General features: G+C 42.0%; 1 protein-coding gene across 1 annotated transcript in view; it reads left to right on the top strand.

The window, feature by feature from the left end:
- Fam81b (family with sequence similarity 81 member B) overlaps positions 1-9,171 on the top strand; it is a 49,997-nt gene extending 40,826 nt beyond the window's left edge. Inside the window, 3 exon segments of the mRNA XM_004625432.2 lie at positions 4,702-4,837; positions 6,324-6,519; positions 8,726-9,171. Coding sequence (XP_004625489.1) covers positions 4,702-4,837; positions 6,324-6,519; positions 8,726-8,859 — 466 coding nt within the window. The 3' untranslated portion in view covers positions 8,860-9,171.
- Positions 9,172-16,778: the final 7,607 nt, after the last annotated feature.

Raw genomic sequence — 16,778 nt, 5'->3', positions numbered from 1 at the left:
CTCCAAAACTTGCTTTTATCAGTCCATAAAGCCTCTATTATAGGAACCAATGTATTAATAAGTAAATTGTGCTGTAGAAATTTAGAGAAGGGAAAGATTATATTTGCTTGGGTGGCCAGGAAATAGACTAGGATGGTATTGGGATTTATGTTTATGCTTAACTTGGAATGAACAAGAAATAAGTCTTCCTGTGAGGGTGGAGTTAGAACTGCTTTGTAACTAGTTTCACTAATCAGATCTGAAGCAGGACTTTGTCTCATTCATAGTTGTACCCTTAAATAGAAACTGATATAAGGAATGGTGACTTTTTGGGCACCTACAAAATGTAAGTTTTGTTTTGTCATAGAACATTAATAAGAAATTAGCTTAAAAGGGCTCTATCTATAGCCATAAACTTAGTAGAACATTGTGTCTTATAATTAATTTCTTGCTACTGATATGAAACTTAAAATCTTAGATTCAACACCAAAGATAGTAAATGATTTATCATTTTTAAGTGTAATTACAAACAAATGAAAATATCATGTAATTAGAGGTCCCTAAATAGTTTTCTCACATGTGCTTCTCAAAGCCACTATCTAAACTCTTAAGAGCCTGCTAGCAGTGACCACATCCAAGAATTCAAACTTTTAATTTTTCACAATTTCATTCCAAAGTCTGTTGAATGCAGGACCCAGATGGGAACATAAGTGGACACTGATCTGGCTGAGACTGGAGCTAGGCCCTCCCTGGGTGTCACCACCACCACAATGTTCCCTCTGCCTTCGAACTTAGCCCACATCCCATTCTCTGTCCTGGGATCCACTGCATCCATAGTTTCTGATTAAATTTTCCTTTTGCTCCTGTAATTCCTTTCCTTAAAACTGCCCTCAGTGGGATTTGAGCTTGATTCTGTTGATATAAAAATTAAAAAATAAAAAGAAAGGGGCTGATGAGATAGCTCGGTGGTCTAAGTGCTTGCCTGACAAGAGTAAGGACCCAGGTTGGATCCCTGGTACCACTTGTCATGCTGGCCCTTCACCAAGCCGGCCACTGAAGCTGGGCATGATGGAGCACACCTGTAATCCCAGTGCAGCGGGGTGAGTGGGGGACTGAGATAGAAGGATCACTAAGAGTTTGAGCTTGTAGCAAGACACTGCACTAAATAAATAAATAAATAAATAGCCTACATCATCCTATAGGGCCTCTGGCCATAATTTTTTTTTTTTTTTTTTTTTGTAGAACTGGGGATCGAACTCAGGCCCTTGTGCTTGCCAGGCAAGCACTTATTCTACTGAGCTATCTCCCCAGCCCCTCTGGCCATAATTTAAAAGTCTGATTTTGTGTTTTGAGAAAACTGAAGGAAAAAGCCATCTCTCTTCCCCTCTATCTACCATTTGTCTTTAATAGAAATACTCCTCCATTCAGTGGAGTAGAGATTCGACAACAAATTATGTCGTTTAAGACAAATTCATCCTGTTTTAGCTGCAAGTTCTACAGTTAATAGACTTAGAGTAAATCATGTCCATTTTGCTAGGAAAAAAAATAAGCAAATACTTATACAAATCTCTATTTTATCTTTCTAGACAAATATTTGTATAATTCTTTCATATTTTAATCAATTACCAACAGAGTCTCACTTCTGATTGTTTACAGAAAAGTGGGCCTCTAATTTCAGGCCAGCCTTATAATAAAAGGCTGATAAATTCATTTTTATGGCTTTTATTTCAGAATTTCCATTATTGATTTGCTTTTCCCGAGATGTTACTTAGGTACCTGTAGTGGTTCCTCCTTGGTGTTCAGAAGCTTGTTGCTGCTGTTGAAGAATAAGAGAGCAAATAGTCAACATTTATTATACAGCAGAAGGCCGCAGCAAAGCTGGATTCTCACTGTAAGGCTTTCTCCTGCTTGTCTGGGACTGTCCCCCTTAATCATGAGTATTAATTAAAACGTCCACTCTGTGTGAGAGAAGGAAGATGAAAATCAAAGCAGAGTGTGTTTCTAAATGGCTTGACAAGCTTATTTTCTATTTTGAACGGCCTTAACTAAAGGCATCTGAAGAAATGACCCATCTATTGCCTTCCTAAATACTTATTAACGGAGCGCTTACTACACTGCAGCACCAGGCAAGAAAACCCTGCTTTCAGAGAGCTTCGGTTGTGGTGGAGATAGCGCACAACTTAGCGTATGTCAGAGGCTGGTGAACGCTTTGAAGAAAATAAAATAAGGCACTAAAGGGAGACCCATGAGGAGAAAGGGGCCTTTTCGGGGTGGTCAGAAAGAGGTCCCTGGGCCAGGTGGTGTTTGAGCGGAAATACGAATGAATATGAAGGGAGGCCCGCGGCGGCGGCGGCCACGCTGCAGAAGACTCAGCGAGCACAAGCCAGGGCTGCGGGAGCCGCGCGCTCAGCGGGAGCAGCCCATGCAGTGGCTGTTGGCCCCGCTGCCGGGTGAATGCGACTCGGGCCTGGAGCAAGAGCTGACACAGGAGCCAGCTTCGTCGTCTTCAATGTTGAGGCACCTGTCACAATCAAAATATGCTTTCTGTGCTGCCAACATCCCTCTTGTCCAAAATAATGTGAGGATTCAGAGGGGACAAGATCACGATGTAGCTGATCTTCCAGTATATGACTAGGGAACACAAATGACCTTTCCCATGCTTTGCTTTCCTCATCTAAATCAGGATTTCTCAATTTCAGCATATTGATCTTCGGACTGGATGCTCGCTGCAGCGGCATGTGTACTAAAAATGGCACTGGAGCTGGCCTGGTGCTGTACACTGTCATGCCAGCACTTGAGAGGCTGAGGCAGGAGGATCACTCCCGTGTTGGAGGCCAGCCTAAAAGATATAGCAAGACCCTGTCTCATAATAAAATGGTATTGGGGATTGAACCAGGGCCATCTCCCTGAGCTCTAACCGCTGCCTTTTTTATTTTGAGACAGAGTGTCACTAATGTACCCAGGCTGGGCTCAGCCCTGTGGTTCTCCTGCCTCAGCCTCCCAAGTGTCAGAGTAACAGTTGGTACAGTGTCACAGCGGCTGTAGCTGGAGAATTGTTTCTTGTGGAACTGTTCTTTGCATTGTGAGATGGGTAGAACCATCCTTTGTATCTTCCCACTTTGGAAGCCAGGCGCATGTCCCCAGACAACTCACACTCTCCATACATTACGGGGTGTCTTCAGGGAGGGCAAAACTTGCCTCCAGTAGAAATAAACATGCTGATGATCATATGGCACTTGACTTACTGCAAGACCAAACACCTTTTCCAGAGAGGCAAGTGTACACAGTACACGGCCACCCTGTCTTCAGCTATTCCTAATGATAACAGCACTGTCTAAAAATTCTCTGTATATATTTTAGCCTAAAAACATCAGGACAATTGTCAATTGTAAATGCCTCACATTGTAACACAATATGAATGCTTTCAATAACAACCACCTATTTTCCCTGCCAATCTGAATCCTGAGTCTGCATCCTTGTATCTGTCAGTAGTTTCAGATAAATATTCCCCTTCCTGTCCCCAGCCACTCTACAGGGACGTTAGATGGATGGCATGTTTCTAACCCCATTAGCCTCTATAGCGTCTACTCTTCCTTTCAGAAATCCTTTCTGTTATTCAGTAGCACTTCATCTTGACACCAGCAGTCCCCTCCTGCACCTCTAGTCTACATTTTATTCCACACGAGGAATTCAACATCTTTGTAAGCACATTCACACCCTACCATTACCAAAAACATTTACTCTCAAGATCCACTGGTGGTGATGGGGACTTCAGTGAAGATTTCACCCAAGACAGTGATAACCTGATGTCCCCCTCGAACAAGACATTGCCCATGTCCTTCTGGGTGCTCTGCTCCCACCCACTGCCTCTGCCTCTTCTGGACAATGCAGGTCCTCTGGGCCCTGGTCCCCCTCCCACCTGCACACTGGCACAGGAAGGGCAGGGTGCTGCACACTGTCACTGAGAGCCAAGCCTACTGTGGCCACGGGTGGTTTTTACACTTTCAAATAGGCTTTTATGAAAAATGCTGGATTGCCTGATGCGTAAATGTTCTCTGAAATGCAAAGTTCCATGCATACACAGTGTACATAGTGAGCAAAATGCGGCCACATGTGTCTGTGACTGTCTGCTCTCTGCCACAGTGCAACAGTGCGAGGTTCCCATGAAGACCACGAGGCCCACAAAGCCTAATGCACTTACGAGCTGGCTTCTTACAGAGAGCAATTTGGCACCCTCTGCTCTAGCGGAATACTCCTTAGTGGGCATGACTGCTCTGTGTCTGCGCCACACAGCGGGAGCACCACAACCTGAGAGGAATTCTGCACGGATGGCACATGCATTGCCGTGTGGCCTGCTAGCCGCCAGCCAAAGTGCACCTGTGACTGTGTATTTTAGGGTACACAGACAGCCATGGAGGGCAGCTGGCCTGAACTCAAGCCTCCAACAAAGCCAAGACCCAAGCCTAGGACAAAGGGTCATTTCCTTTCTTCCCCACCTTACCCCATAGGCCCTTTGGCAGGTACATCCATAGTTTTTTGGCAGAACGGGATTAAACATAGGCCCTTGCACTTGCTAAGCAAGGGCTTATTTTACTGAGCCATCTCCATGGCCCTGAAGGACTTTGTAAACACTAAATTTTTCTTCCTGTGGACTTTTGAACACTAAATTTTCCTTTTGTTTAAAATGCACTTATTAAAACAGATTAAAATATCTTTCCTTAGATTTAACTCTCTGTCAAATAATTTTTATGAAGAAGTTGAGAATAATCAAAAATGGACTGAAAGCCAGTTTATCAAACACAGACAAGACCTCCTGGCCCACATAAATGAAGGTCTGAAGGTCCTGCAGGAGAAGCTGGTAAGGAGCTCTGTTATTTCACAAAGTGCAGCTGCATGGTCGCTGTGTGGATGTTAACTGTGAGACAAGGCCAGGTAGGTCTCGCTCCAATATTTACAGGAAGCTTCGCTGCATTATGACTTAATATTTTAGCACTGACACAGCAATCCAGCCACCTGTCTTCTGGCCCTGCTTGCCACTTCCCAACTCTGCAACCCTGCCTGTGTCTTCTCGCCTTTTACCAAAACAGCCTGAAGAGGCATTTGAAAAATACAGGTTCTTACCCTAGATCTAGGGAGCCAGCTTTCTGGGGACCTCCACTGAAACTGTGTACTTCTAGACCAGCCCCCTGGGTGACACTGAGGCATGAGAAAGGCTTAGAAACTTCTGCCCAAGCAAGGAATTTAATCTCTCTGGAGATCTGCTAGTAGATCACAAGTTTTCCAGATAGATCATGTAAAGAAAGCGCCAGACTTTGGGGCGAGGCCGCTACAGCACTGAGAAATACACTTATCTCATGTACTCTTGTCTTATGCCCAACGGGGAGGGCACCCCATGCCATCTCTGTGACCAATGGCTACCGGCTACCTGGAGATTCAAATATGTTTTGAGAACTTGGATATAGGAACTTCAGCAAGTTTGTTTATGTCACCAGCCCCCACCTGAGTTTGCAAATAACTGGGTGGTGTAGGAACCAAGAACTGGAGACAAACAAGACAGCCAAGAATTTCTGTGCAGTCAGATCTGCAGCAGGCAAGTGAGCTCGCTAGTTCTTCACCCCAGATTAGGGAAGTTCCTCTATCAGCTTTAAGGGGTCACCTTGAAGGCTGAAGCCCCTAGCAAGGCCAGGAGACTGAAAACTACTGTTCTGAAGCGTGAAGGGCCAGAGAGGAGAAGCAAAGGGGCTGTGCCAGTCATGGCTGGCTTCTGCTCCTGAATTCCTAGCCTAAGTCTGCCTCTGCCTCTCCACACTGCTGCCTAGCAGTATCCCCTGGAGAGCTCCAAACTATGTGAACGCCTGAGCTCTGTCATGAGTCAATTATGTCAGAATTTCTGGAGAAGAATATGATCCATAGCTGGCTTGCAGAGTCAGTCGCTCTTCTAGCAGACTGTGTCCACCTGGACCTAGAAGGCTCTAGGAAGTGAGAACTTGTAACACTTAGAGGCGGATCCCTGGAACACAGGGAAAGGGGCTAAGACATCTTCCTTTGCTACGCTTCTTTATACATGAGGCGACAGCTGCGAACTCCCAAAGCATCTCAGCAGGCCCACAGTCCTTTCCTTCCATAACATGTAGAAATGTTTAGTTTTACAAACTACAGACAAGCAAGGTGGAAGGAAAGAATTCTTCCCCTGTGAACAGTGTTTGGGTACAAGGGATCTGGCTTTGAATTTTCAGACTTTACATGGAGTAGCAAACACACTAAGAACATTTTCTCCCAACTAAAATACAAATTCACCTAAGTTTTCTTCTTTACAGAGTTTTATCACATGATTTCTTTCCTAGGAAAAGTCAACAAACAAAACAGAAGGAAAAATGCTGGAGCTTTCAAGCAAATTAGAGAATTTCATCAATTCACAGAAACAAGAAGCAGAACTAAACAAAGTCAAGCATATAGAACATAAATTGTCCAAGAAAATGAACCATATGGAAAAGCAGCTCTGGAGTGAACTAGAAAAAATGCAGACTGAGTATCAGTCAGGTAAGTGGTTACTTTTTATTAAAGAACATCGGTGTTTTCTGATCTGATTCCTCAGAAGTTTCTATTTTGAAGAATACATCTTGTCATGACATCATTATGGCTTTTTTTTTTCATAACCAGGGATTGAACTCAGGCCCTTGCACTTGCCAGGCAAGCACTTATTCTACTGAGCTATCTCCAGGGCCCCAAGCTATCTCCCCAGCCCCTGTGGCATCATTATGTATGTCCCCTGGCTTCCCTAATCTCCTGTAGGTTGTCAACACACCCCTGGAGGGGATGTAGGGAAGCCAGATTCCTTCATTCACTCTGGGCAATGTCATGAATTGCCCCTGCTGGGAAACTTTTTTAATCTCAAAATTCACTGAATCATAGAATTGTTCAACACGCAAAGTCCTAGAGATCACCAAGAGTTGACTTTGGGGTACGTTATGAAATTACATTATGAAATTTGGGGTATGTTGTGAAATGCCCCTCTCATGGAACTACAGGTAATGAGTCTAGACAGATGTCAGACTGGAAACTTGACCTTTAGAAATAAGGAAGAGAGATAAATTAGCAAAGTCCAGTGCAATAACCGCTTTTCTTCTTAAGAAGCTAATAGCAGCAGTGTCAAGCTGAGCTGACATCAAAGAGTATTAATTTGAAAGGCTCATCTAATTTGTCAAAGGGAAGGACATGCCGAAGGTGCTGTGGAGAAGCCGTCTGCCTGAGGTCACAGTGCTCAGGGAATTGTCGGGAATAGAGGACCTCCTCTATTAGACAGTCCTAACCCTTTTTCTGTCCTCTGCATCTCTGAAAAATTCATGAGTAAATTCCACAAACTGTTGGTCCCCTAAAGATATACGTTGGCAATGCCTTGGGAAGACACTATGATATCATCCTACCTGATGTTCCTTGCAGATAAATAAAACTCGCTTCCTTCACAACCCTCAGTTCCTATCACCAAGTAAAATAATGAGTTACCTGGCCAGGAATCTTGTTCCTAATATAGCCGGTCCTTCTAGGAAAGGCTTGATCTTCTGCTTGATGTTTTATTTAACTCAGATTCAAGAGGCAAAGACAAATTTTCAATCTATGTTTCTCCATTTTACTAAGTAGGAGTTTTACCTTGGGGGGGGGGGCTGCAAATTAATGGTTGGCGCCTTTATGCCTTTTTATGCCTTATAGCAAAAACGTGTCAGGAAGCCATATGTGAAAGGCCTTAGTGAGTAAGAAATGGTCGTCCCAAGAAGCTTGAGGTCAGTATAAGACAGATACAAAGTGCCTGAGAGAGGTGGCAGCAGGCGCCATTCTTCAGGGCCTAAAAAGGTTCCTTTGAGAAGTTTTGCTCCGTTTTGTTCTTTCCTTTTGTGGTACTGGGAATCAAATGTGGGACTCCGCGCTTGCCAGGCAGGCGCTCATGCCACTGAGCTGTCTCCCCAGCCCTTCAGAGAAGTTTTGTAATCTTATTGTGATCTTTGTGTTCCATGTGGCAATAAGAATTTTTAAAAAGATAGTGAAACTCTCTCGTTTAAGCATGCAGAAAAGAAAATATTTTAAATATAGAATTATTTCATTATATAGTATATTTAGGATGAAGTGAAGGAAAATAAATTTTCATAATAAAACCAGACCCAAGTTAAAACACCGTGGCTACTACACCTTCATCACATATAAGCAGATGTACAATTTTACATTTATTCATTCAATTCACTTATTTGGGGGCACTGAGAATTGAACGCAGGGCCTTCACACTGAGTTATATCCCCAGCCATTTTTTGATATTTTTTATTTTTAAACAGTGTCTCCCTAAATCACTTAGTTGCATAGGAGGGGCTCAAATTTGCAACTCTCCTGCCTCAGTCTCCCAAAATGCTGGGATTACAAGCAAGCACCACCATGTTCAGTTCTGTATGTTTTTAGATGGTTCTTCACTTTATTTCTTTATTTAGTTAGTTAGTTTTGAGACAGGGTCTTACTATGTGGTTCAGTCTACCTTTGAAATCACTATGTAGCCCAGGCTTGCTTTAAACTCACAGCAATCCTCCTGCCTCAGCCTCCCGGGTGCTGGGATTACAGCCATGTGCCATCACATGGCTCTTAATGGAATTTAATGTGCTTTGAATTAAATAATCAGTCATAGCAGCACTATTCATCTGCAAATTTTTAAAAAAATATTTCAAGGCATCGTTTAATTTAATATTTCTATTCTTGTTTCCTCTCCCAGGGTTCCAATCCGTTCACGACTCTCTCAACTCCCTCCGACAAATACAGAAAACAAAAATGGATCTAGAGAAATATAAAGTGCAAAAGGACATCAAGAAATTACAGCGTAAAATAGTCGAACTACAGGAAGTGTAACACCTTCCAGATCTCTCTCTCTCTCTCTCTTTTTTTTAAACCAGAAAATGGAATGGTTTGTTGGGAAGAAGAAAGTTACTGTTTCTAGCATATTTCTACCTCCAGTGTCTCAGTTTCTCACCACCATCTAAGAAGATGAATGTACCTGGAAAAAACAATAAAGCAAGAACCTTTATGACATCTTCAAAATACTGAACAAATTAAGGAATTTATTCATATACATACCTTTTAATATTCTTTTGCCTGCAAATTAAAGGAAGAGCCATCCAAACTGGGCCTGATGGTACATGCCTGCAGTACAGCACTTGGAGGCTGAGGTGGGAGGACTGCTGTGAATTTGAGGCCAGCCTGGGCTTCACAGTGAGTTCAAGGCCAGCCTGAAACCCTGTGTCAAAAAAGACAAAGAAAATAAGAGCCATCCTCATAATGCACACAAACAAATAAAGTGAATCTAAGTGGAACAGATAATAAAAAACAAGAACTAAGGCAAATGGGAGACTACTGGCCCTATCTGAAAACACCACTTACAAGTCGTTACTAACATGAATTTAGTCAATTATTGTGAAAAAGTTGTCTTTTTATGACAGATGTCTCCATTTTAAGCATTAATATCTAGTTCAAATTGGTTCTTCAATTATCAGGGCAATAGATTGGGAACAGATACACCCAGGGGGCTATCAATTTGCAGCCCACTGATCAAGAGATTTTCCTAATAGTAAGTGAAGAGTATATATATTTAAAATATATTTTATTAGACTCAACATGTATCCAAATTATGAGCAAGTAAGTACTAACCCATGTAAGTTAAAAAAATATATAAAACCTTTAATATATCCCACATGATTTGCTCTAACTGCTAAAGTTGTAAGTACTTCAAAAACACCAACTTCCCATGAAATTATGTCTAGCTTTTCTGGTTATCAGTGTCCAGGTAGTGCCTGGTACGAAGCACTAAGATCATGAAAAGTAAAATCAGTCTTCACATCACAGCAAGGGCAAACTTCTAATCTCAGAGCTGTCTGTGAACCTAGCAGAGGGACCTTGGCTTCAGATGTAGGCACCTTCCTTGGCTTATGGAAGACTGATCATTTCTCTCCTAATAAAGAACAAATTTACCTTCCAATGTCCATAATTTAATTTTTTAAAATCTGATTTTTTTTTCCTGTGGTACCAGGGATTGAACTCAGGACCTTGCACTTACCAAGAAGGCACTTATGCTGCTGAGCTATATCTCTGGCCCTCATAGTTTAATTTTTTCAATGTGTGAAATATCTCCATTCTTTTTTTTTCCAGAACCGGGAATTGAACTCACACCCTTGTGCTTGCCAGGGAAGCGCTTATTCCACTGAGCCATCTCCCTGGCCCCTTCCATTCATTGTTATTAGGAAGCTGGGTGCTGTGTTATTGACTCTATAATTGCAGAGATTGTCACTACAGGATTTAATAGTTTAAAATTCAATTGTAAATGCCCTTTGCAAACAAGTTAGGATACAGAGGTAATAACCTAAGTAATCTCAATTTCTTTAAGACAATAAGAAAAATAAGAAATCCAACCTTTTTCTTCAGCAGGGGAGGGATATCAGGGATTGAACTCAGGACTTTGTGCTTGCCACGCAGGTGCTTATGCCACTGGCTCCAAAATACATCATTTTTAAAATGGGCAAATTTAAAAAAGTAGAATAATCAATGATAGGAGAAAGAGAAGCTCAACCTCACTGTCAAAGAAACAAAAGTTAAGGATCTCTTAGTTGCCATTTTCAGACTGGTAAAAATAAAAGTGATTGATAATAGAGCACGGACGAAAGTGTAGAGAACTGTGTTCTCAGAGAGAATTATCTACCGAGTGGCACAGTGATGTAGAGGGCAGTGTCCAAACCTCTTTACACACCCCATTTTAATCCCATGGCTAGAAGGTTACATTACAGGAAAAATTCTCCAAAAAAATGAAAAGATACAGGAACAAAATGCTCATCAAGGCATCATTTGCTATAGTAAAAAAAAAAAAAAAAAATCAAAATGCTAAAAACTCAAACATGAGGAATTTGTTGACTAAGCTAATGGTAGTTATCAGCCCAAGGAAACATTCCTATGAATAAAGATATGCAAGATATGCTAGTGAGCGAAAAAGAAAACTTACACCCAGTGTGGAGATGACTTCACTTTTCCCAAAAATGTTTCTAATGTTTTAAGACAACATGCACAGGATAGTATGCAAACGTGCACATAGAATTTACAGCAAATTTAATAGTATTTGAGTAACCATAGCAGTATTTGCTTTTTTATGATAGTTTTTGTTTCATTAAAAATATGTTTTGATTTTAAGAAGTAGGGATTGGATCCAGGGAACACTAAGATATATCTCCATCCTTTTCTATTTTTTATTTTGAGACAGAGTCTAGCTAAATTGTCCAGGCTGGCCTCAATTCAATTTGTGATTCTCCTGCCTTTGCTTTCTGGGTAGCTGGTATTACAGATGTGCACGAGCACATCTGTACTAGTAAAAAACCCTTCGTAAAATAATACTGTAGGGAGCAGGGGAAGCTGGAATTTGGTCATATGTGTGGGGGCAAGACAAGGCGAAAGGACCTAAAGCAATCAAGCTACCTCGATCCTGAGAAAAGCATCCTGCCTGGGACAATTCCAGTTATTAGTTGCTAGACAACCCTGTGTCTCCTGATACTAACTTTGTAAAGAGTATAAATAATAAACCTCACAGTGCTGGTTCAAAAAAAAAATATGTTTTGAAAAGAAATACACTAGACTGAAAGAACAACTTTGTAATGAAAAACAAATGAGAATGGTTAAATTTATAGGAGTTTATACAGGATAGGGGCCAAGTTTTAACACACCCACTTTCTATTCTACAGATATAGCTGTGAAAGCAAAGAAGATATGCAGTTGACAGGAAAATGTAAAGGATGCATTTTTTCTTATCAAAAAAATATACTATAAGCGCCGTGCAATTCTAGTAATATAGGATTTGGCCAAAACTTGTCTCAAAATCGGTCTCTGCTGTTGGTAGCGACTGGGGAAGCACCTCTAGGGAAAGAGCCGAAGGACGCTGTGAGTGCTGTGCTACTTGTGATGCCGTGTGGGGTGCTCACAGGTTTCCACACACTCCAAAGGTCCGAGAGATATGCTCCGTGAGAGGGCAGACCCACGTTTTGTAGGGTCTAAACCACACGGGCTGGCACAGCCGTTTGCGAGAATATTCCAGGGAGCGATGCTACGTGGGAGAGCTAGCAGTAACTAACTCCACACTGTGAACGAGAACATATTGCTCTACCCCAAATGTGTGTCCAACTCAAATTCTCCTTAACTGGATCCAAAGATGGCCATGTCTGCTCCTCCCCAAACCCACCTGCCACTGAAAGAAGGGCGGTCTTAATATTCTTAGTGAATTATTATTAAAATGTGTTACTTCCATGAATCTTCCAATAACTTTGTAAATACTTGGCCAGCGTCCAGGCAAATGAGAGGCTCTAAAGCATCACTAAAGCATCACTGGTTATACAGAACACTCATCTCTGCTCAGGAAAACAGCAGCGCACCGCTCTCCTTCTCTTTGCAGTTATCTTTTTTTTTTCAGAACCGGGGATGGAACTCACACCCTTGTGCTTGCCAGGCAAGCACTTATTCTACTGAGCCATCTCCTGGGCCCCTCTTTTGCATTTGTTCTGCCATAGATATTTTCTGGTTAAAAGTAGTAAGTATAAGTGATTCACCTCTAAGAGCAGCTTAGCAGGTGCCACACTTCATTCTATGCCCAACAATGCTACTTAATCCTGTGAGAAATGTCAGACTTCTCACGAATGCAGGAAGGATGATGCTTGAATATTGGGAAATATGTGATCCACGTCCATCCTAGAGCGTATCACAAGCTGCCCCAGGTGGTTCTCGTTTCACACGAAGTGCTATTTTATACAGTCTTGGGTAGTTTAAGAGTCTGGCCATCTCTCAGCATTTCCTCTACTACCTTCCTCTTACTAAAACCTGCTCTAAGAAAACAGGTTGAAATCTCTTGATACTGGTTGTGGCCTTTTTTTTTTTTTTTTTTTTTTTTTTTTTTTTTACATATCCAAAGCACTGGTAACAAAAGCAAAAACTAACAAGGGGCATCGCATCAAATTGAAAAGCTTCCACACTGCCCAGGAAACATCAAAATGAAACGCAATGCATATGGAAAGGGATAAAACAGAGCTGTCCCCTAGTGAGAGCACGGGAGAGGTTCAGAACCACCACCCCGACCCAGGGGGCTCGCGGCTCTCTCGGAGAGCAGTGTCACATCCGCGCAAGACCTCACACACAATCTCGTACGCGCTCTCCTCTGCCGGCCGGGGCGCCACGCTGCCCCCGTGGGAGGCCCGTGCTCTGCCACTGGGCATGGTGTCCCCCCTTCCCCACTGTAAAGCATCTCCAGATTATGTATCACGCCTACTACAGTGTAAATGCTACGGGAATAGCTTGTTGTACTGCATGGTTTAGGAACGATATCAGACGTAAATCCGTGTCTGTTCGATACAGACACCATTGTTCTTTTTCTTTTTTTTTTTTTTTTTTTAAGTACAAAGGAATTTTATTTTCCTGCCCTATTCGCAAGAGACAGTTGCTGACTTGCTGCTATGTCACGCCTGGTGATCAAAGAACGTTTTCCTTTTCTTTTTCTTTTTCCATAATTTTGAGAGACAAATAGCAATGAGACAGTTTCAAATCAAATTGGTAGGACAGTTTCAATAATTAGCATATTGCATACTTTCTTCCTAGTGGTTATTTGCTGTACAAGATGTGGACATGATATCCTATTTACAAACACTATTAGAACAAATCCCTCTGTTCATTAAGACTATGTAACTATATATCTATCCTATTTTGAGTACACAGATACAAAATGGACATTCATCTGTATCCCCTTTTTTGTTTAGTTCCGTCATTTGAATATTATAGGCATGTTAACTCAGCAAAATATTCTAAGAGTCCAGTAGTCCTTAATAGTATTGGGTCTTCCACTTAACTGGCAATGTCAGAAATTGTTGACCTGAGTCCCCCACAGCTCAACATAACACCATGGCTTTACTTCTTATACTTAGTTTTCATACTTTTCTGCTGGATGGTTAAGACCAAGGTAAAGCAAGATCTATGCAACAAGAGTTGTAGCTTTTGGGTCTGATAAGGTCAGTGAAATCCCTTCAGGATTTATCCTGAGATCCTGTACCTCAGATTGTAGATCCTTTGTCAGTGTCATCCATGTGGCTCTTTTTTCTTTTTTAATTGATCAATGGATGGTTCGATCTATGGATGGAGAATGTGTAATATGGAGGACTGATTGTATCTAATAGGTGACTAATATCCAAAATAAATAAGAAACTTACGTAACTTAGCAGTAGGAAAAAAAAAATCAAAACCAAATAACCCAATCAAAAACTGACAAAGAGGCCAACCTGATAGCTCAGTGGACTAAAGCATCTGCTTAGGCAGAGCACAGAGGCTGGAATTCGATTCCTGCTGTGCCGTGCAGATCCCACCCCAGGGCACACTGAGACAGTGATTGAGACTGGGAGTGGTGGCATATGCCTGTAATTCCAATGCTTGGGAGGCTGAAAACAGGAGGATCACTGTAAGTCCGAGCTGGGTATTAAGACCCAGTACACCCTGTAGACCCTGTCCTAAATACAGAAAATAATAAAATAAAATAAAAAATAAAAAACTGGCAAAGGACCTAAATAACTATTTTCCCAAAGACATTCAATGGCAACAGGTCTCTGAGAGAGTGCTCACTATCACTAATCATCAGGGATATTTAAATCAAAAGGACAATGAGATATCACTCCACATCAGTTGGAAAACCAATGATACTTCTGTCTTAGTCACTTTCTCTTCCCTGGGACAAAATATCCAACACTCGTAACTTAAAGCAGGAGAGGTTTATTTTGGCTCACAGCTTTGGTTCATAGCAGGCTGACTCCAAGGCAGAAAGAGCACAAAGGGGATGGACAGAAAGGATGTACACACCATGGAGGCCCGGAAGCAAAGACTGCAGGAGGAGCTGAGGAAGGAGAGAGTACACAGCCAGGTCACAAGCCCCATGACCTGCCTCTTTCAACCAGGCCCGACCACCTAACAGCACATGTTGCTCTAAATTCTGCCGCAGGTGAATCCATCGATAATGATCCCCTCGCCTCCCAAGGGCCCAGCCTCAGAATGCACGAATCTTTTGGGAGACAGTCAAATCTAAAGTGTAACGGAAAGAGTATTATTTTAAAAACTAACCAGTGATAAGTGTTAGCAGGCATGTAGAGAAAAGGGAATTCTAGTTCACTGCTAGGGGAATTGCAAACTGGTACAGCCAGTACAGAAAAATACAGAGATTACTCAGATAACTAAAAACAGAAGTATCAGACAATCCAGCAAGCTTATTTTGGGGTATCCAAAGGAAATGAAGTCCATGTCTTGAGATGTTTGTATTTCATGTCCACCATAGCGTTACTTAAAAAATAGAACAGGAGAAAAACCTACATGTCCATTGGCAGATGAAAGGATAAAGGAAATGTGTATGCATGTACAGTGAAATGTTGTCTTAAAAAAGGAAATCCTGACATTTTAAACAATACAAACAATTCTAGAGAATATAATGCTATGTGAAATAAGTCAAACAGAAAATACTGCGTAACCTCACATATACATAATATAAAGAAGTCAAAGTCATAGAAATACAGAATGAAACAGCAATTCTCAGGGCTTGGGAGCTGGGAAAGGGAAGGATTTCAGTCTGGGTTAGCTTTTCATTTTGTGATAAAAAAAAAAAAAAAAACAGAAAAATCAGAACAGTAGGCGGAAAGGTGCATTTCGGCTCATGGTTTCAGAGTGTTGGGTCCATGGTCACCCGGCCTGGTTCTTCAGAGACTGTAGCAGCAGAGTCTACTGAGATGGTGAAAGTACACAGCAGATAGAGGCAGCCTGCTCATCCTGTGGAGGCAGGAAGCACAGAAAGGTCAGACTTCCAGCTTGTCCACCTCAGTGATCTAACTTTCCTCCATTAGGCACCACCTCTTAAAGTTTCCATCACCTTACAGTAGTGTGACGTGTTGACAACCAAGCTTTTGGCACACGACCTTTGGGGACATTTAAGACCTAAACCATAACACAATCAAAGGTTATAAAGTTTTAGTCATACTCAAAGGAAACTAATATACAATGTGATGAATGTTCTTAGCCCATTTTCCACTACTAGAACAAAATACCCAAGACTACTGACTTTATCCTAAAGATGCCATGTAGTTCACTGCTCCTGAGGTTGAAGGGTGTGGTCTAGCATCAGCTTGACTCTGACAGACTTCATGGCCAACGTCAACACAAGGTGGGAGCATGCGCAGAGGATGAGATCACACAGCCACACAGGAAACCAGACAGGGAAAGTGGCCAGGCTTGTTCCTTTATGATATGGTTTGTGTCTAGTTGTCTCCCCACAGCCTCATGCAGTCATGGGATGGGCTTCTAGAGTTTGTTCTTAACTCATGATCCACTGGGATTAAGGGTGTGAGTGCTGCTGGGATTATGGGTGTGAGTACTACACCCAATAGTTGAAGGAAGAGCCCCTGGCACACCAGACCTCAGGGAATAAACAGGCAGAAGGGTCCAGAGGAGTGTGTGGAGAGCCGGCAGTGAAGTAGGACAGCAAGCTTTCAGTCTTTCCTGGAGTTGCTACTTGTGAGGAATATTGGCATCCTATAAGCACTGCCTGGCATTAGATGTTTACAAAGAGATTCCTGTTCCCAGAATGTAAACATGAGAGTTCTCCTTAGAGAATGGTTATAAATTATTTCTTGATTCCTCTTCCTTACCACAAAAGAACCATGCTATTCTCAAAGCAGAGGGTGGTAAGCCATCCCCGAGAGAGGCAGGGTGATTGCCAAAAAAAAAAG

This window comes from Octodon degus, unplaced genomic scaffold (assembly GCF_000260255.1).
Source record: "Octodon degus isolate 3935 unplaced genomic scaffold, OctDeg1.0 scaffold00009, whole genome shotgun sequence".
Classification (NCBI taxonomy): domain Eukaryota; kingdom Metazoa; phylum Chordata; class Mammalia; order Rodentia; family Octodontidae; genus Octodon; species Octodon degus.
Note: the sequence above shows the minus strand (reverse complement) of the source record. Positions and strands in the feature narration are given on the sequence as shown.